Genomic DNA, 23,503 nt, shown 5'->3' with positions numbered 1-23,503 from the left:
AGCAGAAGTTTCTATTTTTCACTCCAATGTGAACCAGGGGAGAATTCCTACCAGAATGTTCAAGCCTTGCTTGAGCTAATCAAGCAGTACCATGGGACATTAAAACCGAAAAGTGACTCTTCAATCTTTGCAGTTTTCGAAGTCCAGAAATAGTGAAGAAGGGGAATGCTTGATGCGTAGTAGTGTTATGCGTAGTACCTGAATTTGTGTGTCCTCTCTAGCTCTTCAAATGTAAGTACACTTGATGAATTGCTAGAGCAAAGCCATTATGCTGGAACTGCTTGTAGCACAACACGGTACCATTTGTACACACACACATAAGGCTGGCTACCTCAGCCTCTGCCCTTACAAAATGTCATCCAATGGTCTGTAATCCTCCACACATTCATGGTGCTGCTTGGGCTCCCAAATTGTGTAGGGATGATTTTACAGTTTTCTTGAAGAGGAGGAGGACAATATATTACCCTTAGAGGGTACTTGGAGGGTCCTTGCAACTGTGGGGAAAAAACTAACTGTTTACTCAACATGATTGTTTGTCCTTTATCTCATTATCGGTGGCAATAGTTGTCATTGCGAAGCCACAGCCATGAACATTAAACTGAACTCAACATTGAAGAGAGATAGCATGGATGGATTGATTTGGCTGGTGCAAGCAGGACACCACGGTACTTGAAGAAGGCAGGGGCAGCAGCTCGTACTGGTGAATAAGATCAATTAGTTGGTCATTGTGTTGATGAGTGAGGTCACTCCATTCCAAGACTCTACTACACTCCAAGACCCAAGTGTGTCCTGTAACTTCGTGGCTTTGGGTTTTTTAAGTCAAGCTTCATGGCCTGCTGTCGAACGTCGGCAGAGTGATCTCTGTCAACACGATTGCACTTCGAATTGTCACTGATAGACCTTAACTTTTATTCTGATTTCTTCGTGATCGTGGTTTGGTGATCTCCGTGAGGCTGGATATTTCAGAAGACGAAAGAAAAGTTCATCTTGGGAGGCATTCATCTCTATTTCAAATGCCTGCAAGTGAAGCTGCACTCTCTGAATATCGAACGATAGTGGTAACAGCAGAGCAATCGTAGATAATGAAGATTTTGTTAGGTGCAAGATTCATGTGAAGGAACTGACTCGCTTTTGTCTGAATTCCGTTGGAATTGGAATGAAACAATGTAAACGATGTGAGGTTTGAAGCGGAGGTTTTTACCTGGCTAGGACATCCTTCTACCATTGTCATCGTGAGAGAACTGAGTTTCTGCTCGCCGACATTGGTTTCTGTAATTCTTTTTTCTGGTTGTAGAAGCTGTGTTTGTGATCGATTTGCAAATGAAGTGGTAAATGAATGATTTTTGTCGAAGAAATGCTGAGGATTAGCTAAACACCTTGCACTATGACCTACGAACTAAGGCTGTTGGGAGATGACATTTCCGCATGGTCGGTTCAAAGTAGTAGGGCATGATCCAGCCTCGGCGTTCGGAGGGATCACATCTCTGCAACCGTAGAGCCTGGAAAATTTCCAACCTGAATGGATCAGCGGAGAACATCGGCAGCCCAACCTGCGCTACCGTCGTCACTTCTCCTCAGTGAAGACCTCTACGATCTTCTGCAAGGAAATAGGTTCAGTACCACCACCTCGACAACGTCGGCGTCACCAACGACATCAACGCTCTCATCTGGTGCAGCTACCACCCTCTCTGACGTCAAATCTAATCCTAACTCACTACAAGATCCTTTGAACCATTTCATATTCGACCAAATTGCCCCAGCTCCAGGCGCCTTGAAGATGGAGCCCGAGATTGGCGACTTCATGTCCAACTCTTACAATTGGATGCCGACTACCCAGCTGTACAACGTCGATTCCCTGAGCTGCTTGACAAACTACAACACGAACCACTTGCCACATCAATTGCCGAGCACATCACAGTTCTCATATTCGCCGCCTCAACCTTCGGTTCAGTCGTCGTCTCAAATCCAGGCTCTCCGGGATTTCATGGTATATGGCAACCTCGCCGATCCGATCATGCCAACGCCTCAGTTTTCCTCTGCTGTAAGCTCCCGAGCCACCACTCCTATTGGTAACTCCTTGCTATATCAGCTGGACGATGTAGGAACAGACTCCTTAATCGGAATCAGCCCTGGAGTTCAATCCAAGCCGCAAGACATGAATTTAGCGTACCGCGCGCTCTGCAGTGAGATTTACGCCACCGAGCGCAGCCCGCACCGCAGTCAATTTCAGCGGGAAAATCACATCCTCGCTGAACGACAACGCCGTGAGGAAATGAATGAGAAATTCTCTGCACTCCGTGCGATGATCCCTAAAGCCACCAAGGTAATAAAATCACTCTCTGTTGCTCAGAAAATTATGTCGTAGTTATCCTTTATTTCCAGAATCATTTTTGGTGACTAGATGGCAGTTTGTTCTCGTTGCGATTAGGTCAGCTTTAGCCACATTGCGCTCGAACTATGTAGGAAAACGCTCACTATAGCTATTAGGAGTGTACGACCCTTAACAGAAAGACAAAGCTTCCATTGTTGGCGACACGATTGATTATGTCTTGGAGCTCGAGAAGCGGCTGAAGCATCTTCAGGCATGCAAGGACACCGCCTCAGGATCCCCTTTCATACGGTCACTCAAACGGAAGTCGCCCTCTACATCCGCAAACACCGCTTCCGTCCACCAAGACTCGCCAACAGATGCAGTTACTAAGGATTGCGACGCACCCGATCATCGAGGCACTAATCCTGCCACCACCACCACCTCATCGCCTTCTTCCACCTCGCCCAGCCGAGAGGGCCATTCAGCCGTCAATTCGCCATCAGACCAGGTCACTCAGGAATCAAAGCTGGTAAGTTATATTTAACATAAAAAACCTTCAACTATATGTGATCTTAATACAAAATTTCTGCTATGACAAACTGCACTTGTCAGCTGCAATATCCACAGCTGGTAAAATCAACATCATGCACGCACCTACTCCAAATTTCTCTCAAGATTTTCTTATTTGAGCCCTCCACAATACCGAACTTTTTTCTTTTGCTTTTTTTATATACATGAACTGATTTCCTCCCATCACCGAAGTAACAATGGTTGGCGGTGGCATGCTAGCAGCAAGCAGGGAAGAAAGCAGCGGCGGCAGAGGTGGAAGTGCAGAGCCTGGGGAGTCGAGCAGTGATCAAGATCGTAGTAGAGAGGAGGCCAGGCCATGTGTTGAGCGTGCTCAATGCACTTGAAGAATGCAAAGTGGAGGTGATGCAATCGAATGTGATGACGGTAGGGGAGAGCTCCATCCATTTCGTCACCGTTCAGGTAACTGCTCGTTTAATTCACCATCTCTTACCGAGTCCCCTGCAGTTAAGAATTTTTCTGCCTAGTTCATGCCTAATAAGACAACAAATCACGACTACACATAGTAGCAAGACGTGATTCTAACAATGGTTCGCTGAAAATATGAACAAATTTGGAACCGGTTTAAGGTCGCGTTCAGTGCTTCAAAACATACTTGGACGTCCCAACCGCGATGCGAATAAAAATAAAAATAAAAACAATTTAAGGTAAAAAAAGAAACGCTCCTAAAACATTATTTCGCCGCAACTTTATACAAATAGTAAATATAAGATCACCAGCGGATTCAAGCAAGGATAAGAGCGTGGTGTGTCTGATAATTGGCAGCTTGAGGAAGGAGCGAGCGCTTCCACGGAGGAGCTTGTCTCGGCAATTCTGCAAGCCATCAACCCTCCCAAAGCAAAGGGTGATCCGCCTCCCACATGCTGACAGTTTCAAAACTCCTCCCCACCTTGGCCGTGCCGCGGGACGTCGATTGCCGCTGGCTACCGCATACTGTCGCAGAAGTGGGACGAAGAGCGGCAGCAAGGGGTGGTCGGACCTCGTCCCGGGTATCAATTAAACGCTCGCGATTCCTTGCTTCGGATCCGAACCTAGAAGCCGAAATTTCGTTTGCTTTGGTAGCGAACGAGACGTTCATATCCCTTGAGATAACTTTTGAACGCCAGAGGAACGATCCTCCCTGCCCGGATATCTCCCACCGGCTGGACCTGAACACGTGTGCCCTAATAAAGTTGCTCCCTTCTTATTCTGCTCCGCCACTTAGGGTAACTTTACAATAAGGCCCAATTCATGGCCTTGTTCCGCAGTGGCAAATTCCTATCAATAAAATTACTTGGAATCATTGAATTTATCAACATGAGTTTTAGGTTGATGTGCATGGAAACATTTTCTTGTCTTTGATGTGCATTGCAGGAAATTAAGATAAACAACCAAGGATGAGCAATAAACATTGTTGTTCATAATTGTGTGGGTTGATTCCAAAACCTCATTTGAAGTACTTTGTGTAGGTTTCTTTTTGGAAATAAACTTGATTTATTGGCCTGACTTTTAGTGGGGTATAATTTGTCAACCAATAACGGAATTTGTTGAAGACATCATATTCTCAATTTTATGATTTATATATTCTAGAAAAAACTATATAGTAGTTATGTAGATTTGACTATTCCTTTGATTTTTTATTTTATTTTATTTTATTTTTTCCATAATCTTTTAAATGTCACAATACATTATATTCTTGAAAGATAATTAGTTTAAGAACTTACATATATATATATATATATATATAACTCAATTATTTTATTAAAAGCTTTAGTCTTCTTGAAAAGTATAATCTTGCAAGTTATTTTGTTTACATAATAAAATCATATCTATATATAAGTAATAATTTTTATTTGAAATTGTAATAAATAAACAAATAATATATATATATATATATATATATATATACATACTCTTTAATATTATATAGTTTTATGATTTAAGAGATCTTTATACTAAGTTCATAATCTATTAATATTTAATATATTAATATTTTTATTAAAAAGGATAGTTAGTAAGAAATTCTCCTTATTTTCTTCTACGAATAAGGATAGTTAGTAAGAATATTCTCCTAAAATAAAGATTCACAATGTTAGCAAAGTTACATAATTAAGATGTTTACATGTATACATATTTATTATACAAATATATTGTTAGTAATACATATTACAATTATTAATTATGAATATACTAAAATTTATTTTAAAATAAATAAATAAACAAATAAATAAATTTAATATCATTTAAAATAAATAATATTTTAAGATAATTATATCATACTTGTACATTAAATTGTTATTTTTATCTCAAATACATTTACTAGTGCTATAAAAATAAAGCAAAAAAATTATGATTTAATATCCAAATTTATGATTTAAAATAATGGATCTTAAATCATAAATTTGTCACTTTATTTGACAATGAGTTAATATCAAATGTTTGTAAGTAATTTCAATTAAATAATCAACATACGTGTTTAAAAATAAACAATAAATAGTTTACTTTTAGAAGTTCTTTACACACTTCTAATTTCATCCAGTTTGTATGACCTTTTTGTAAAGTTTTGCAACTTTTTACAAGAGAGAATACTCTATTGCAATCTTGTCAGTGCATACTTGCATCAAATGTTATTTGATCTTTTATATGAATGGGCAGGGTAAGTTGCAATCGTAAAAAACTATTCATTCAATTGGTGGATTCAAAAATCATAATACTTTTGCAATTTATTTTTTTTACATTATTTTTTCAAAAAAAATCAAAAAAATCAAACATTCTAGTATATAAATTTCTCTTCAAGTACAATGCTTATTAATAAGGATTTCAAACAATTGCATCCGTAATAATAACAATACCAACTAATCTCAATTAAATAATCAACATACATGGTTATTAGTTGGTATTGTTATTATCAAGGACGCAAAACAGAAAAAAATACTGCTTAAATATATATAACTTAAACAACAAAATAATACATAAAATACAATTATAAGATGAAATAGATTTTAGCTTTAAAATTGATCAAATAAATAAATATATACATACATACACACACATGTGTATGTATAAATATATTTTCACTACAATTGTTTTTCTATGCTCATGATTTGTAACAAAATGCACTTCACGTAAAGATGCTTCATGGTTTTTCTTCTTCAAAACTGACTGAAATGGCTGGGCTCGCAAGGGGAAGGCCATGTCAGAGGAGAAGGGGGGGGGGGGGGGGGAGGAAAGTTTCACGGTGGAACAGTCATGGACGAGGGTGCCATTACGCTCCGTAATGTCCACATTCAAACACCTTCCCGCACACTTCGTGACCGAGTGCTTTGTGTTTGGGCTTGTCCTTTGCGAGCTGCCGTGATGCTGCTCGCATTGTGTTGTTTTTTTGGCTGCGTGAGGGCGGAGGAACGGTGGAGGAACGGCGGAGGGAAGGGCTCGCTCGAAGGAAGTGAATGCAGTCACAAGCTCTGCTGCAGGTTCGTCAATTTTTTCTTCTTGCTGCTCTGTTTTTGTCCAGGTTGGTGTTGATTAGGGTTTGGTGTAGTTCTTCGAGTTTTAATTTGGGTGGATGCGTGGCGCAAAGAATTTCGGTGATGGAAGGGTTTCCAGTTGTGCAAAGAAGGGATTATACAGTTATACAGTCGGCATTGTGATCGAAGGATATATATATATATATATATATATTGCTGGTGCTCTGTTAGGATTTTAATATCTTCAACGGATCGCTTGTGCTTCAACTCGCGCAGGATGCACGAGTGCTGCCGTTTTCGCAGTGTCTCCAGATTTATGTCTGCTAATAATGATTGAACATTTACGGTGTCTGCACTTTGTGAACGATGTCTGAAACTCCCGCTAACTTTGTAGATCTTGATTTCTGGTAGCTGGCAGGGTCAAGGTTAGGATTTTTGTCTACAGTGTCCCGAATGTGGTGGTGTGTTAATGAAGAATAGTGATTACTTCATCCATTGCTACTCTTGTAACCCGCTTTATTGCCTTCGAAACAGCCCATTCCTTGACTCTGTAGTCCTCGTTTATATGTTGTGCGGTACCTGCCGAGCTATTGTATGATGTAAGTGCATGAATAAATGTTTATTTCGAGTACATACCACCTAACGGATCCACTCATTTGAATAGAGTGATGTGGGTTTGCTTACCTCAATGTGATTGTAATTTTTGAGTTTGATTTTTTCAGGATCTAATTGAGATACATAATGGTGACACCGTCGAAGGCATTAGGGAATCGCACTCCCGAGCAGTTAAAGGTTACGGAACTGCGTGAGGAGCTCCGGAAACGTGGCATCCAAATCAAGGGTTTGAAAAAGGATCTGGTCGATCGACTTGAAGATGTACTCAGGCAGGAAGAAATGGAGCAGCAAAAAACATTTGAAACTAATGGTCCTGCTCCTGTGGATTCTGTGCTACCTGATCCTGTAACTCCAGTCAAAATGAAACATTCTAAGGATCATGCGCATGCAGCTGTAGAAGAGCATGCGTATAATGTGGTTTCTGGACCTGCTATCGCTGTAACAATGGATGAAACTGAAGTTCCGGGAAGTCCAAAAAACATTGCTTTGCCTTCTGAACATCCGACAGAGGAACCAACGGTTCTGTCAGTACCAGATGCAGAAACCAAATCTCAGGAAGAAGATACCTCATTCCATAGCATTGCAGCTGAAGAAACCGAGAAGTCAGAAACTGCGTCTCAGAACGCGAGAGTCGAGGCAGACGAGATAGCCACTGCATCGGAAGTCCTCGTTACTCAACCAGTAACTGCAGTAGGAGAAAGCCGAGAACCTGTGCTGGAGATCGCAGAGGATGAAGATAAGCACGCCAATAGGGAATCCCCTTTAGAAATCAAAGAAGACGCTGTTGAGGAAGGTGTTCTTGCAGAGGTTGTTTTGAAAGTCTCGAATGAAAGCCTTGAAAGAAAGGAAGAGCCTCAAGTACAGGAAGTAAGGGAAGAGATTATTCATACAGTGCATGAAGAAATTCTGTCTGAGAGGTCTACCGATGGAGTGCCAGCTGTTGGAGGAGTTGTGGATGAGGCCGTGGGAGAGGAGGAGGAGGTTGTCACTAGAACCGTTGAAAAGACTGTGGTAACGACTGCGGAAGACCAGATTGTTTCAGTTGTCTCTAAAGACCTAAATGATACAGGAGGGCAATTGATTGTACAGGAGGAACGAATTGTTACAACGAGCACCACTGTTACAAGCTTGGAAGAATCAGCAACCGCGGTTACGACGACGGAAGAGACAAGTACCACGGTAGTGAAGTCGGAGGAAATTTCAACTTTGGTTGTTGCTGGTGAAGACTTGAAACGTGATGCGGAGGTTGTAGAAACGTTGGAGTGCAAAAGTGATGATCCTATGGGCGAGGCACCTATGGAGGATGTCATCAAAGAAGCTGACGAAGCGACAGCCGCAGAAAAACTAAACGATGGGACGCTGATGGATGTTGATGCGGATTCCCTGAAAGGATCGAAAAGAAAGGGGGCAGGTTGGCCCTCTTTCTTGTTCACATTCTCTTCCCATGCGTTCATCTGTAACAGCTTCCCTATCAGCTTATTATCTTTCATATAGTGTATTCATAAGTGCAGGATCTGGTCCAACCTACAATCTGGCTTCCTTTTGATTAGTTTGAGTATCGTAGCAGCCCTGATGGTTTGTGCTTTTAAATGGAGTATTTGCACCTTGTTGTAACTCTAATCATTGTGGATTCGTTTCGATTTTCCTCCATTGAATAGTAGATGGAGAAAATACTGCCTCGGAGCCCACAAAACGACGACGCTGGAATTCAACTAAAGGCGATGGAGATGGCAAGGGGCCGGGAAAAGAGATTCAACCTCTCGAGTTGCTAGAATCAACCTCTCGGGATGCAGTCATTTCTCCGAATGCTCCTGTTTCATCTGCCGCAGCGCTTACTCCCAAGAGTATACCTTCGGACAAGTTGGCCGTTACTAGGACTGCCCCAGTAAGAATGGAAGCCTCAGGCAACGGAGAGAGCCAAAAAACACGTGTTGGTAAGGCAGTTTCATCTTTGTTATCGACATCAGGTTCATTTACTTCAACATACAAGTTTTTTTGTCCAGCTGGGAATTGCGATTGTTATTTACTTCGCTGGAACAAGATTATTTGCCTGATTAGAATGCTATAAACAGATGAGCATCTTGCCGGAATACTGTCTGTTCATCTTATGTGTTTGTACTTGCTGGATGATATGCAGTGCCACCTAGTGCCAAGCCCGCCACAACATCGTTGAAGATTGATAGGTTTTTAAGACCCTTCACTTTCAAAGCCGTCAAGGAGCTACTTGCACTAACAGGCACGGTCCAAGATATTTGGATGGACCAAATCAAAACCCACTGCTATGTCACAGTAAGTTATATATTTTGATATCGTTTTTCAACTTAAACACGTCATAACTTTATTTTAGTGTCAATTATTTCTGGTCCCTACAACCTCCCTCTCAGTCTGGGACTAATTCTGGCTTGGTGTAGCGAAATTCTGTTGTTTAAGTTGAAATAGCTGGGTCTCTCCTTTTTCTTCTCAAATTATCATACTGCACAAATTCATCTGATAATTCACTATCTAAACTTATATCCTGTTTTTATGAATGTTTGAGATTTACTATTCTTTCCTGTCTCAGTTGAAATATTTGTTTTCAGAATGTAACGTCTTTCTTTACTCAACTTATAGCATTTGCGGGAGTTTGGTGTTAGTTTCTCTGTCAACAAGGTTATGTATGAGGTTTAGACTGAAGTCATGGTTTCAGGTTTTCCCGAGAGTTGTGTTTTTCCCGTCCAACAAGTTCAAGTTGTGCTGACCTTTACTCTGGCGTAATGTTCTCTTAAAGTTGTGTGAGCTGTTAACAAAACTATTCTCAGTACACTCTTTTAACGATGTGTATTTGTGCCTGTTTAGTATTCATCTGTTGAGGAGGCCACAGCCACACGCAACGCACTGTACAATCTTCAGTGGCCTCCACAAGGAGGACGACTTTTAACAGCTGAATTTGTCGATCCATCCGATGTGAAACTTCGAAGTGATGGTGACAAAGCATCCGCAGCTGTGGCTTCAACTCCAACAGTAGCTCCTTCCACCAACGCTAGTACTCCTAGAGGAGTCATGTCAGCTAACTCAAAGGCTTCAACAGATGGAGCAGCCTCACTTCCTCCTCCCCCACCCCTTCCATTGCCTTCCAAGGATAAGACTAATAAGCAAGGTAAGCAAAGATTTACAGATTATCGTGAAGTGGGTGAATATTCTGTTCAGACAAGATGGTCAACATTTTGATGATCGTCACCGTGTTGTATTAGTTGCGGCTGCTACTACCTAAATCTTTTGTTGCTTAGGAATTTTTCAGAATAGAATCTTTTTTTTCTTGTTTCTTTCTTTTCTGTTCTTTTCTCTGGGTTTTAGGATGGGTCTTGCTGAAAATAGGGGAGATCACTCGATTTAGCAAGTTGGTTACCCTTTCGATTTATTTCGGCTTACAAGGAACCATGGTAGCTACTGATTATTGTGATTTTGAACGCTTATGTGTACAGAAGTCGAGAGGACTCCTACCCTGGATGATCTTTTCAGGAAAACAAGATCGAAACCACATATATACTACCTCCCTTTGACCGCCCAGGAGGTAGCTGACAAAGTGGCTGCCAAGAATCGAGAAGCTGCCACTAAGCCTGCTGCTAAGGCTTAGATAGATTTGATTCGTGCACAAGTCCGACCTCCAATTTGTATCAGCGTCCCTGTTGGCTGGTAAGAGATGTCTGAAAATCGTTACACATGCTAGTCCGGCATAATATCGGGTCTGTTGGACATGAGAACCATCTGGTAAGTGTGCGTGTGTGTTTTTAATTTTTTTAATTTTATTTTTAATGTTAATATTAAAAAACCCCTTACATCCTATAGATGAATAGAGAATGCGAAGATTCAGTTTTTTTTCTTTTTTCTTTTCGTTTCTTTTCTTTTCCATAGTTGCTGTCAGCTAGTGCTTAGCTCCGCAAGAAGTTGACAGACGATTTTCTCAATCTAGTCATTGCCAGGTTCCTCTCCATCTTCAGCCTAGTCTTCAAGTGCAATCTCCGTAGGGTTTGTAAAATCACACAATCATTGGCTGCTTTTGATACCCTGACTTTTGAGCAGAAAGGCAGAGAAATTTTGGGTCGGGACTAATCTCGACCTTGGAATTTGCATTCGTCGGACTGGTGTCTGTGTTTTAGAGGAATTTTGTCTCACAGGTGACCAAGCTATGACGCAGTTGGCACTTCGTTTGGGATTACGTTTTTCTTTCGCCAGTTTCAAATGCATCTTCGACCGACCTTCCGACATATAGCACCCAGTGCATACATCACAATTCTGAAGGATATTTTTGTTGCAATTTGCTTAATATATTGAGATGTAGTTGCAGAAAGGTTGGAGCAGCTTTCAAAGCTTTGCTTCATACAATGTACTTGTTAGTCCCAGATTTGTTAATTGATCTTTCTGTGGCAGTTTCTTATCCTGTTAGCATTTTAGTTCAAATCTTCCATGCTGGTTCTACTATGACAAAATGATACATGCTTTTCTTCTCTATTACTTTAAACCTTCCATGACGTGTCCGTTTGAAAGCTAAACGCACAAAGTTCACCATTTAAAAATGGGATGTGCATTTTATTTTTTCGCTGTATAGTATTTGGTTGCATTCGATCAAATTTTTGTTGTGCCCCAGACAGACTTATTTCACTCAATAATCAACTCATTTGAATGAAAGAGTTACGTCTATTGTGATTAGTACTATACTGTTAAAATTGTTAGAAGTAATCAACTTTATAAAACTTTATAAGATTTATTAAATTTAAATGGCCGTTAAAAGTGACGAATTCTATGGACCTAGACTATTATTCAAAAGTCTACAAGACGTTTCAAATGATACTTGGATCAACATCTTCTGTCTACTATTATATATTCAGGAATAGGATAGACTAGGATAGACTAAAAATTACTTTTGAACAATTACTCCTATCATTACTTCTACGACGATTATTATTATTACTATTATTGTGATATAGTTCTTGTTTTTCTGAAAAATTACTGCCTTACTCACACACAACCACATGCCAAGTTGAGAGTATGAAATTTGAATTCGCGAGATTACAATCTCCATTTCATTCTGAGCTAACTTCTACATTACTGTGGCGTTTTAACACCTAAAAATTTGAGCTCAGCAATGACGCTTTGTAAACGACTACGAGCTGCAAATATCTCTGCCGCATTTCAAACTGCTACTTTGTCGAGTATGAATGATAATTCTCAGCAAGTAAGCGTCCATTCCTCAAACCTCTTGACAAACGATGCGATGACTCCCTCAAATGAAGTCGGATAATCTATCAACCGCACACCTTCTTCGCAGCTTTCATCCAGGACTGTGTTCACCTGCAAGGAAAAACACGAACGACTATTCATTTAAGTAAATGTCACACATTGAGTATCGCCCAGCTGAAATTGGTTCCACTAATGTAGAAACGTCACACGAAAAGTTAACATAACCAAATGATTCTGTCCTCTGACGACCAAGGTCATTTTGAGAACTTTCAACTTTCGATACACTTATCTACAATAATTTGAAAACCTTCAGGTACCGTTCTTCTACAATACAAACCAAAATTCTTTTCATAAACAACTAGGACTGAACCAGGTTTAAGTGCAGTCACACATAAAGTTGCATTTTATAAAAACTGAGGGGATCGGAATATTACCTGAACAAGTAGAGGCCGAGGCCTTTTTTTGACTAAGACTATCCGTCGCAAGGCGAGCAAATTGTCTGGCACTTGAGAGATCTGGACATCGAAACCAGACATAACAGATGTAAACACCACTAAGATTTGGTGCCTTCAACCTCTGACCTACATTGGCTCGAGCTAGACGAATTGAATTCGACTATTCTGAAGAAAATATTCGACTATTCTGAACACGAACTAGAACTGACAACATTGGTAGTGATGAGATGTGAAGATGCAGAGTAAACTCTTTCGCATGGAAATTCCATTCAACTCTGTCTCCGATGTGTTTACTTTCATCTAGAGCATGGCAAAAACTAGTACTGTAACTTCTCAGAAATTTAGTATTTAGAGTGCCAGTAAGAATAAAGATTTGAGTACAAACCACAGAGTTGCATTCTTAAATTTGACATACTGAAACCCTAAGGATTCTTTAACCCACGATACTATTGTCAAAGAACTTTTTTCTAAACAGTTCAAGACGAACAAAAACAAAAACAAAAACAAATATCACAGTATGAAGTTAAGTTTCATTCAAAATGATCTAGCCTATGAGTCTGACTAGAAGGGAGGCTGATTGAAGATAGTTTCCTCACCTCAGTATACATGGCACGTGCGCTATCCACATCTGCTGTGGTTTTGTACACTTGAAGACGTTTCAAAAAATCTCGGAGAGCAGGAAGTCCGACTGAGCGCACTTTTGACCTATTCAAGGAGATCATAACCTCGGTTTCTTGACTTACCAGTTGAAGGAAGGGTGGCTCAGAACTTCCACCAGCCTGATCAATTTCGTCTTTTGCTTCATTTTCTGAAGCCCTCAACAGGACACGTAGTAAAGCGTATCGCGCCTGCACAACACAGATAAACACCGAGTAAAAATACTGATATCCGTTAATAATTTCCAATGCAATTAAATTCACCATATCAAAATTGATGAAATTGAACCTTGTTTCCAGCGTTCCATTTCAGAAGCAATGACCAAATCGACAAGTTGAATTTGTGATTAGTACAAAAATCTCCGAGATGTCGGACATTCAAAGCAAGAGAGAAAGATGTAATGAAAAGATATCAGACATTTAGAAATTAAGAGGTAATAATAAACTATTCCATACATTCAAGAAAAATGCGATCCTAAATGCTCATTTCAAATAACATCGTTAAAACGACATTTACATACAGTTGCTTAAAGCTGTAAATAAAAATTTCCGTCACTTATAAGTTTTTGACTTCATTTCGCTTGGATAGCCAAAACTAACGAGCAATTATCAAGTGAACTCGAGTCCACATCGAATGAACCTATAGATGCAAACAGGAACTAATGAAGGAGTCAGGTTAGGCAATACTTACTTGCATGTGAGGCTGACTCCAATTTCGTGTTTGTGGGTTAAAAAACTCTAAAGCAACTAGCCCTGCTCGAACCTGTGAACACACATTCAATTCAAATGACGAATCCTGCTAAATGTCTTAGCGGTTCTCATTTAGGCTATTCAGAAATAGCTGAATTCCTCATATTTTCGACAGATTTTGAAACTCCATATTAAATCTATCCAAAAACAGTTTAAAATTTATATTTTTTTTCTATATATTTTTTTCTTGAGTTATAAAAAAACTCGAAAGGCCATTTAAATTTTATAGCTATATGTCATTTTAAAAAGCCAAGGAAAACACCATTATCTACAGAAAAGATTGCACTAGAGTACCTACCATGCAAAGCCAGTTGACGTACACAACATCGTCCGCCTCATCTTCAGTATGGCCGAAGATATTAAGCACCTGAGCGCACAGATACACCTTAAGTACAACTCTGCAACAATTCGAAGTGAAGGTGTACCAGTTCCACATATCACTACACCAAATCACATATGAACTTAAGCTAAGTGCTGATGTTACCAGTTCAAGAGCAGTTATGTACTCTGAGTGAAAATAAAGAGGATTCACTCATCACCTCAACTCAAAGCTGGCTTCCAACTAAAAGCAGGAAATGGAATTGCAGATAATATTTATTTGCAGATAGAGGTCGTGATACTACGTTCACTAACGAATTAGACAGTGACCAGAAAGTCTGTACTGAAAATGAATTTGAGAAAAATATTGTGTACCAATGGTTCTGCGCTCAGATACAACCCAACGCAATCTGCTCGACATTCTTCAAATGTGGCACTCAGCGAACCAAAAACACTGTCGAATGTTTGATCAGATGTATAGCATTTCATCACCGATTCATTTGTTAAAGGATGCTGGATCTGCAAAAGCCACCAAATCGGAAGAATATAACTTAAACATTGCCACAAACTCGATTAGTTCAACCAACATGTCGAAACATTAAATGTAGCAAAACTGAGGTTTTCATATTTAGTGTATAGGAGAAGGTATCACTTCACACAAAAGGCGTTAACACTCTTATACTTATTAAGAGATTGAGTCAATATGAAGACATTACCTTCAGGACTTGGAAACCTATACATGCGAGAACTGCTGAGATGTTACACTTTCAATTTGATGACTCAACCTTCAAAGAAATGACATTTGATGAAAGGTTGATATGGTTTAATTTACTTCTCCATATTTATAGTTGTAAGTACCATCATCCCTCTGCTTGAAAAGCTTTCCTGACCCGTGGCCAAGGAGTTCATGACAAGCAATTTGGATATGCAAAGCAGATTGTACTCGCTTTTTGAAGATTTCTTGATCCCCGTCTATTAGGAATGTCACCTGACAAGATTTCCAGAATCATCAAGTACTTATCAAGAGTGATGAGATTGTCAAGTAAAAATAGATGTCGAAAATAAATGTACAAATATATACATAATTAGCGGTGACTCTCAGAATAATGGACATCTACCTTTCCAACGTTCTCATGATCGGTCAGAATGTTCTCCAAGACAATATTCTTGAAACCAACTTCCTGCATGACAAGACAACTTCTTGGGTTATCTATATAGGAGTAAAAAGAACGTGAACGTGACAGAATTCTGAATCATGCTCTGTGACAAAATATTAGCACCCCACGTAAAGCATGAACTATGTAAATACGTGTACAAATTAGAAATTAACAAGCTGATATCTGTACATGACCACGCCATGACCTATAACATCACACAGTTATCACTACTTGCGATGGACATTACAGAGAACATATCACGAACGAAAACAAGACATTAGTGACTAACTCAACATCAATTAGCCTTACCCGGCGCACTCCTTCATAATTTGGTAGGTTGATTCCTATTGGAATGCTGCTGTTAGCGAAAGATATCATCTGCAAAAAAATAGAAATTTTAGTCTTGCGAGATGATAGATTCTGATATACGTTTTGGATGAATTTTACGTTAGAGACCCGAGAGAGCATTAGAGAAATGGCTAGTCCGGTTCAAAAAATCAAAAAAGATACAGGAAAATACGATTTCAATAAAACATTTCTATGCTTAATATATTTCCATGACTAGACTTCATGGATAATCTACTTCAGTATATCCAGTTTGACACCCAGTACCGATGCTCAATTTTCTCCATCTTTACAGAATGAGTAAACGAAATAAAACTGAGCGTAGCACTCAATATTTTAAGACGTGTTTTTTAAGTATGATATCATAATAAGTCAAAAGCCGGGTCAAATATGAACACACCATATTATTGAAATGTTAGAACTTTCATACTTAGCTAGTGCACATATGGTACTCAGACCAACGTATGACATTTATTATTGAAAATTGGAGGGAAGACACCTACAGAAAGTGGAAGGTTTGGCGTTTTCCATGGATGCCACAAAGTTGAGGATGTTCTTAAAATTGGTTAACTTAAATCAGTGACTTTTTTGGTTGTGAGCTAAATTGTGATTTTCATTTAGCAAATTCGGTCTTACGGAGACATACTTTCATGAGAAAATAGAAAATTACTTACAGTTAAAGATTGGAACTGCGGCATATGAAAGACATCCTTTTCAAACTCCCTTGGCCATGGAAGCGTTCGCAATACTTGTTCTGATATTTCCGCGAGACGTGAATACTTAACGGTCTTGTCCTGAATCAAATTCATATCACAGACACAAACTAAATCATACTTTCGTTGCTAGCGCAGTCAAGAAGGGCCTTGAAGAATTTATGCACATGACTTAAAAAGAAAGGAATAATTTTGAAGAACCAAAGACCTTGTCGACTGCTGCTACAAATCCTTCAAACTCGGCTCGGATACCGATGGGATCGCGATATGTCTCCATAAAACTAAGTCAACACCCACAAGTCTCCAGGTTCGTCAGTTACTAGCTTTTGCAGGCGAGTCTTCCTTAAGCCGATCAGATGTTAAACCCAAAAATGATATACAAAGACCAGGCCATGGCGAGTCCACTAAGAAAATATGGTACTATTTTTTGAATTTAATCGAAGATCATATTCGAAACTTCTATTGCTAATAGGCTAAATATGAAAAGAGTTGTTCATTGCAACTCAACGAATACATCTAGAAGAGAGACGAACCAAACAAAAGATATTGACTTACCCGATGTTTGTCTCTAACGAGAGATCCTTTACAGAAACCCATATCTTCTGTGCTCTTTTATGGGCATCTATTGATCCAGTCTTAAAATATTCAATAAACCTGCAATCAGTAATCAGTCCCCATGGTCAAACTCCCATCTAAAATACCTGAGATGAAACAATTATTCTACTAAATCTCCTGCTTCCCCTCAGGTTTCCTAAATTTCATATTTTAGCACAAAGTACACACCTACCTCCCTATTCGCATTGCGTGTCCTACTTACAAATACCGAGGAGAATCGCATGTCAAAAGAAGTTTCAAAAACTCAAAGCCTTACTCTTTAATCATGTCTCTTTGACGGCCGTTGCCATAATGGAAAGCTCTTTCAAGATGTTCCACAACCTCCTTCATTTCTTCACAGAAATGTCCATAAATAACTTCAATCACGCATTTGTCCTGCAATGATAGGACATGTTAACAATCTTATGCATCACTTAACATTGTAATCATGATCATCCCAGATTTTCAGAGTCGAACTTTTCCATAAAAAATTGATTTTCGAGAAATCACCGGGGGACTAAAGAAAAGGTTATATACCCGATAAGTGTAGACCTCAGTGGGCAATTTTTCAGAAGATGCAATCCACAGCTCATACAGCGGTAGTCCATTCCTCTCCATTTCCTCTTCTCTACGCCATATTTTTGTATTCCAACCTTCTACACCATGTTGCGCCATCCAAGCCTACGAAGCATATTCTTTTCATATCAGTCTTGTTGACATATAATTGGGAGTACGAAGCATGTTTTTTTCATCATACTCCCAATTGTAAATTATACGAGTAGATCTACAAGGCTATTCATAAGTATAGCGAGTAACTTCCATCTCAGCATCCAAGCATGACATTATACCCACTTCCAAATCTTCGTCCACTAAAAAGCGGCCATAAGCCGCTCCAGGAGACGTATAGGTCGGTACGTCTACTTTTTTGACACTTCATTCTTTGATGATCAACAGAATTTATTCAGCAGAGTAACATGGTGCTCGCATCGACCTCAAACTACATATCAAAGCTTGTAATTCGTTATGAGCAAAAACTAATTGAGCTAGGTACGGGCATCCTGACCACCACGAAAGGGCCAGGCCATAACAGTACTCTAAGCGATTTCATTAAGATGCAGGTACCTAACAATATGTTGTCAGTCAGCCAAAAGCCTCAAAAAAAAAACAACAATGGTACCCTCAAGTTCTCGCTACTTAAATTCCTCAGTCTTCAGTCATGTCTACGGTATTGGTGTAATACTGAAGAAGAGCTAAGGAGTTTAATGATACCTGAACAGTGTCAATATCTTCTTTTCGAAGAGTTGAGTGGTAGTACATAGAAATGCCAAATGGAGGGAGTCCTAGTTGCCTTTCATCTGACAAGCAACAAATGATCTCTCCATTCGTCAAGCAAAACAATTACCAAAAAGAAGAATATCCCCCAATATCTACTTGAATTGCCACACAACCACGTTGATAAGCATTTTCTTGTAGCAAAACGAAGACATTAATCACAAGAAACATTATGCTATTAGCAGTTACCTTCTCTAAGAGAGTATATCTTATCTTTCGTTTCATTCCAGAGTTCCAGCAGCCTTTCCTTCCTATTTCCCTGATCAGAGTTTTCTGTGAATAGCACGTAAAGTGCAGATATGGTCTTATGCGCAATTCTGAAATTTCTTCAGATAAAAAAGGACTTCATTATTATATGCCTTCTCTCGCTACCAAGTAAACTGCTCATCTACACGAACGAAAGGGATTTATCCACTACTCAAAGTTGAACGTCAACCTTGAACACTGGAACTTACAACGTAGTCTTCTTTCAAAATCAATCAACATATTGTATACTGCATTATTGCATTGTAGTGTCGTTAGTTACCGACGTTTTTCAAAAGTTGACCTACACTTCTTGCTGGAACACGAGAACAGAGCGGCTTTACTACTACTTTTAGCATTTTAAGATGATGCTGTTCCAAACACATTGATACGTTTTATTTTTTACTCTTTAACTTAAAAAAAAAATTACAATTGAAGAAATCCTACCTGTAACCCACACAAGTTAATTATGGTGTCAAGTTTCTGCTCGGGAATTCCAGGTATAATTTTTATACCACCAAAAGCTAGATAATTTCCTGTGCAAATGCAAATCCAGCAATGCATAACCATGAGTATGCTGGTGGGATACTTTACGTGAATGATTGAACCTTGCCATATAGTCCCTGACCGGTAGCATGAGATCCCAGTCAATTAATTAGCATTGCAGAGTTGTTATAACGTTTGAAAATTGATTAGCTCAATAATCCACTTGTTTTCCAAAATTAAAAAAATAAAATTTGAGGTAGGATCAATCAACACTATGCTATCGACTATGTATGCCGTTTCACATATGTGCGCAATCAAATGGGAAGAATCATCCCAAGTAATCCAAACGGAATCATCTGCGCTTTGTAGTAATACATAGAAAGCACCGCGAGAGGATAGGAAAGATTTTTGACAGAAGATCATATTTGAACATGAATCAATTGCTCGGACTCCTAGGCTCGTAACTGATCTCACCCATATTAGTCAAGAAACAGGCAGCAAATGCTGTTAGGTATTTCCATTCCCGCTTCGTGATACCAGCAGCATAGCTCCTATTTTGCAGAGAACTGACCGACTCTCCGGAAAACATCAAACACAAGATCTTCAGGATCCCTGGACTTTCCTGTAAAGATACTCTGTTCCTTCAATAAACGGCAAGAGAAGCACGATAACTATACAAACTTCTAAGCTGATTGCGAGAAAGCGTAATTGGGGAAATATTATGCCGTCAGATCAAGTCAAACATGAAATTGCGCCAAGTATGTAGCAAGCAAGCACAACTGTCGACGAGTGCGTCTAGTTCGACTAGATTTTAATTCCCACTCCTGGGAGTAACCATCCCTCAGTTAGGCGATCTTTCATGCTAGACACTAGTCACTGTGGTGGCATTACCTGCGATGATTGGAAAGCACAAACACGGGCTCCGGCCCAAGTTGCTTGACTAAAATGATGTACATAGAGCTTCTCCTCTCTAGTGATCGCAGTCGCCCATGCTTCCCTACATTCAACACGATTAACCGTCAAGGCATGGGAGACAACGTGATATTTATGAACAGAAGTTTTTGCACTCTTCGTCTCTGGCGCACTAAGCCGCGACGGTCCAACGTCGTAGCGCACTAATAGGTCCTGTCGGGCTTGACTAGGAAGTGGTGATCTCTCTGCCTCATCCGCCTCTAGTCTCAATCGCTTCGACCTCGGCCCGGTTCCACACATCTCCTCCATGTGACGACACCTTCCTTTCTCCTCCCTGACTCAAAGCACTGACCAGAGTAATTCCTCTTCGGATGAAATTCCCATTTCAAGCCACCAAAGTGTGCGCTAAAGCCAGCCCTCACTTCCTCTACAGTTTCGCCTCACCTCAAATATAACCTCTTCTTCACTAACACAGCTATAGGACAGAGCGGCAAGCAGTCGCCTAGCGAACTACTACATCCGCCGAAAGCGTTCCTATCTCCCTAAGACAGATTTTCTTCTTCTTCTAATTCTAAGTGTGCCTTAGTTCGGTAATCCACTGCACTGTAAGGATTACAAGCATCGCTCCCCTGTAAAACATCGTCCATGGGAGGGGGAAGCGGCATGGCCATGTCAGACAGAACAAACACACACACACACACACACACACGATTGACGAAAAGATCAGAAGTTGAAGAGTGAAGGTGGGATGGGTGATGGGCAGGGGCGGGGTGGTGGGATACAAGAAGTTTCCTTGCACTGTGGCTCCCGATGGGGATATTGTTTTAGGGGGGGGGGGTGGGGGCCCGGAATGGGGGGGCGGGAGCAGCCCAGAGGGCGCCACTTGGCAAGCAGAGAACAGCAATGGAACTGAGTCCCCGAGGCATGCAACTCCCTTCCACCCCCATCCCCCATAGGCCTCTGACTCCCTCCCTCCCAACTTTGTCATTCTTTGTCTACTTTTTCTTCTATATTATAATAATACCATCTTTCGTTACTGTTGTTGTTGATACCATATATATATATATATATGTATATATCCACAAACAAATAAATAGCTTTTCTTTTGTGCCCAACAGCAAAGGTTTCTACTAGTATATATATTTATATAGATGCATGCATTGTCAATTTTGGCAAGGATAAATCATGTCCATTGTGTATGATTGTGATTTTATAGTTGGGATTAATCTTGCCAACATTTGGCATTGTTTTATAAACTTAGGTACAATGTTCTATATAGTAACATCTTCGTTGATTAATATCATTCATTGCAAGAAAAAGTATTCATTAACATATACTATTACTTATCATATGTGACATGATGAAGGTAGGACAAAAATCAACCTTGCCAAGGTCTTGCAATCTAGATTGTTTGCTTTTGCATTGGTCACCACATGACCTTGCCTTGTCCAATAACATATATGCACTTATTTTTACTAATTAATAAAAATCAATACATTATTGGAAGTTGTTATTTTTAGAGAGATTGATGATTGAGAGGAGCATTGTATTTTAAGAATTTAAGAACATTCTAGACTAGATAGAGGATATCTTGATAAAATGAACTTTATCATATTTATAGCTCTTGATTCAATAATTATTTTTTAGATTATATTAAAATTAAAAGATCAATTATTGTGAGATTGTGTATAACATAAAATGTAACTTGTATTATAAATTAGGTGGTTTTTTCACATAGACAATAAATATTATGTATAAATAACATAACTAGACATATTACTGAGATTTTTTTTAAAAATGAAATATCAATAAATATTGTCCAAAAAAAAATATATTAGAATACAAATAGATAGTCAAATGGCTACATAAAGGAATAACAAAACTTGTTTGCTAGGAGGTTTAAAACATTTAAAAGATGTGTTGGTCAGACTTACCTCCTGAGCTTCTCCTTTTAGTTTTAAAAATATTTTACAAATATTGTAGAAGGATTTGTAAGTCCTTAGAAGCTTTAAAAAAAAATAATATTGAAATCAATCTTTATAATAAACTTTCTTATCCTTTTAGTAAATACCACAATAAGATTTTTATATTTTATAAACAATAGGATACCTAATAATTTCTAAGAATTTTTATTAATTCTGAGACAGTATAGGAGATTATAAAGATAATACATAGGTTGTAATATCTAATTTTGGGATTTAACAACTAAGTAATTTTTTTTGCATAATTGAATATTTTACAAATGTTCAATATTGTAATTTCAAAAATATAAATAAACCTATTTTTTTTGTCTTTTTATAGATTAACAATCTACATGTATTTTGTACAAAATCATAACTTTATATCTATTTTACATTCAAAATTAAAAGATTATATATATATGTGCGTGTGCGTGAATGTATAAATATAAATATATATATATAAGACTGTGCATGAATAATAATTTACAACTTTTCTATTGAAGATATTTTAACAATCTCATTGCAAAAAGGATTATATTTAAACTTTGATAGTAAAAACATTTGACAAATATCAAAGTATTACCAGAATTTTAATTTTGAATTTATACGCTTATATTTCAAAAATTAAAAGGTGCATAACACAAATCAATATATAACTAAATAATTCATATAAAATTATATATATATGTATTTATATATATATATATATATATATATATATATATATATATATATATATATTTCTAATTAATTGCTATATCTTTACATCATATTGTTTTTTATTTTTTTGATAACAAATCTAAAACAATATTTAAGCTTTGTTATTGATATCATTTTAAAATTTAGCTTATTATCCATTATGATATATCTTTTGTATATATATATATATATTAACTTTTTATGTTTAGAATATATAAATACATATTGGTTTTCAGTAAATCATTCTTCATTTTATGCGTGAAGACATTTGACATAATTTTTGGTCTAAAAGCATAATAATATATTGAAAAAAATTATTTTATTTTTAAATTTATAAATATATGCTTATATGTATAAATGTAGCATAAAAATATTTGAGTGTAAATGTTTATTTTTATAAACAAGTGGATGTAGGATTGATTATAGTAGGTGGTAACATTTTATCACTTATTACTAAAACCAATAAAACAAAAAAAAAACATAGTTCTCTGTCTCTCTTTCTTTGTTTCTCTCTCTATATATATAAGAATAAAAAAATATTCTATGTAAGATTTGAATTGGAAGAAAACCTTTTAACAAAAACTTACTTACTTTGTATTGAATATCCCAAATTTAACAATAGCTACTAGTCATGTTTTTAAAATCCAAATATATGTTATAAAGCTAATTTCTTGATTATGTTATTAATAGTAATACTCTTATTTC

The 23,503-nt window shown here is 38.2% G+C and overlaps 3 protein-coding genes and 1 long non-coding RNA gene across 12 annotated transcripts; 2 read left to right on the top strand and 2 right to left on the bottom strand.

Annotated features, from left to right (window-relative positions):
- The first annotated feature begins 197 nt into the window (after nt 1–197).
- LOC112286495 (uncharacterized) lies at nt 198–4,194 on the top strand. 3 transcript variants are annotated; one of them, XM_073536094.1, is made up of 5 exons: nt 1,520–2,323; nt 2,508–2,840; nt 3,101–3,301; nt 3,469–3,546; nt 3,665–4,194. In XM_073536094.1, the coding sequence occupies exons 1-4, from the start codon at nt 1,520–1,522 to the stop codon at nt 3,520–3,522; spliced, it is 1,392 nt and encodes a 463-aa protein (XP_073392195.1). In that variant the 3' UTR covers nt 3,523–3,546; nt 3,665–4,194. The 3 variants fall into 3 exon arrangements, with proteins under 3 accessions (XP_024384192.1, XP_024384191.1, XP_073392195.1); XM_024528424.3 differs by lacking the exon at nt 3,469–3,546 and having other exon boundaries at nt 198–2,323; nt 3,104–3,301; XM_024528423.3 differs by lacking the exon at nt 3,469–3,546 and having other exon boundaries at nt 198–2,323.
- On the bottom strand, nt 1,356–3,751 carry LOC141045750 (uncharacterized). The gene is made up of 2 exons (XR_012218134.1): nt 3,616–3,751; nt 1,356–3,340 (listed from the first exon to the last, which is right to left on the bottom strand). It is a non-coding gene; the product is annotated as an uncharacterized LOC141045750 (long non-coding RNA).
- A 1,951-nt stretch (nt 4,195–6,145) lies between the features above and the next one.
- LOC112286216 (uncharacterized) lies at nt 6,146–11,374 on the top strand. 6 transcript variants are annotated; one of them, XR_016504795.1, is made up of 7 exons: nt 6,146–6,351; nt 7,068–8,371; nt 8,622–8,894; nt 9,098–9,249; nt 9,796–10,096; nt 10,422–10,632; nt 11,097–11,374. XR_016504795.1 is itself a non-coding variant. In XM_024527899.3 (6 exons), the coding sequence occupies exons 2-6, from the start codon at nt 7,087–7,089 to the stop codon at nt 10,571–10,573; spliced, it is 2,163 nt and encodes a 720-aa protein (XP_024383667.1). In that variant the 5' UTR covers nt 6,146–6,351; nt 7,068–7,086; the 3' UTR covers nt 10,574–11,374. The 6 variants fall into 6 exon arrangements, 2 of the variants coding, with proteins under 2 accessions (XP_024383667.1, XP_090109344.1); XR_016504794.1 differs by having other exon boundaries at nt 10,422–10,707; XR_002970960.3 differs by having other exon boundaries at nt 6,189–6,351; nt 8,619–8,894.
- Nucleotides 11,375–11,988: 614 nt separating this feature from the next.
- On the bottom strand, nt 11,989–20,851 carry LOC112286215 (uncharacterized). 2 transcript variants are annotated; one of them, XM_024527896.3, is made up of 19 exons: nt 20,118–20,851; nt 19,701–19,848; nt 19,188–19,276; nt 18,687–18,756; nt 18,435–18,520; nt 17,703–17,846; nt 17,443–17,561; nt 17,127–17,225; nt 16,780–16,852; nt 16,533–16,652; nt 15,823–15,891; nt 15,475–15,537; nt 15,189–15,344; nt 14,732–14,875; nt 14,337–14,405; nt 13,980–14,051; nt 13,229–13,480; nt 12,612–12,692; nt 11,989–12,288 (listed from the first exon to the last, which is right to left on the bottom strand). In XM_024527896.3, exons 1-19 carry the CDS (start codon nt 20,445–20,447, stop codon nt 12,166–12,168), a joined length of 2,307 nt encoding a protein of 768 aa, XP_024383664.1. In that variant the 5' UTR covers nt 20,448–20,851; the 3' UTR covers nt 11,989–12,165. The 2 variants fall into 2 exon arrangements, with proteins under 2 accessions (XP_024383664.1, XP_090109343.1); XM_090253217.1 differs by having other exon boundaries at nt 19,701–19,861; nt 20,118–20,833.
- Between the last annotated feature and the right edge of the window lie 2,652 nt (nt 20,852–23,503).

This window comes from Physcomitrium patens, chromosome 9 (genome assembly GCF_059467195.1).
Source record: "Physcomitrium patens ecotype Gransden chromosome 9, ASM5946719v1, whole genome shotgun sequence".
Lineage (NCBI taxonomy): Eukaryota > Viridiplantae > Streptophyta > Bryopsida > Funariales > Funariaceae > Physcomitrium > Physcomitrium patens.
The sequence above is the reverse complement of the archived record's forward strand: the minus strand, read 5'-3'. Positions and strand labels throughout refer to the sequence as shown.

Bases quoted from the DNA above. Each gene is read 5' to 3' on its own strand.
- LOC112286216 (XM_090253218.1), top strand. From the start codon at position 7,087: ATGGTGACACCGTCGAAGGCATTAGGGAATCGCACTCCCGAGCAGTTA. The intron at 8,372-8,618 runs GTTGGCCCTCTT...TCCATTGAATAG, and splicing joins ATCGAAAAGAAAGGGGGCAG to TAGATGGAGAAAATACTGCC. The intron at 8,895-9,097 runs GTAAGGCAGTTT...GATGATATGCAG, and splicing joins GAGCCAAAAAACACGTGTTG to TGCCACCTAGTGCCAAGCCC.
- LOC112286215 (XM_024527896.3), bottom strand. From the start codon at position 20,447: ATGGAGGAGATGTGTGGAACCGGGCCGAGGTCGAAGCGATTGAGACTA. The intron at 19,849-20,117 runs GTAATGCCACCA...GTATCTTTACAG, and splicing joins GTGCTTTCCAATCATCGCAG to GAAAGTCCAGGGATCCTGAA. The intron at 17,847-18,434 runs GTATCATTAAAC...TATGCTTCGTAG, and splicing joins AAGATATTGACACTGTTCAG to GCTTGGATGGCGCAACATGG.
- LOC112286495 (XM_024528423.3), top strand. From the start codon at position 1,520: ATGGATCAGCGGAGAACATCGGCAGCCCAACCTGCGCTACCGTCGTCA. The intron at 2,841-3,100 runs GTAAGTTATATT...GTGGCATGCTAG, and splicing joins TCACTCAGGAATCAAAGCTG to CAGCAAGCAGGGAAGAAAGC. The intron at 3,302-3,664 runs GTAACTGCTCGT...GATAATTGGCAG, and splicing joins TCCATTTCGTCACCGTTCAG to CTTGAGGAAGGAGCGAGCGC.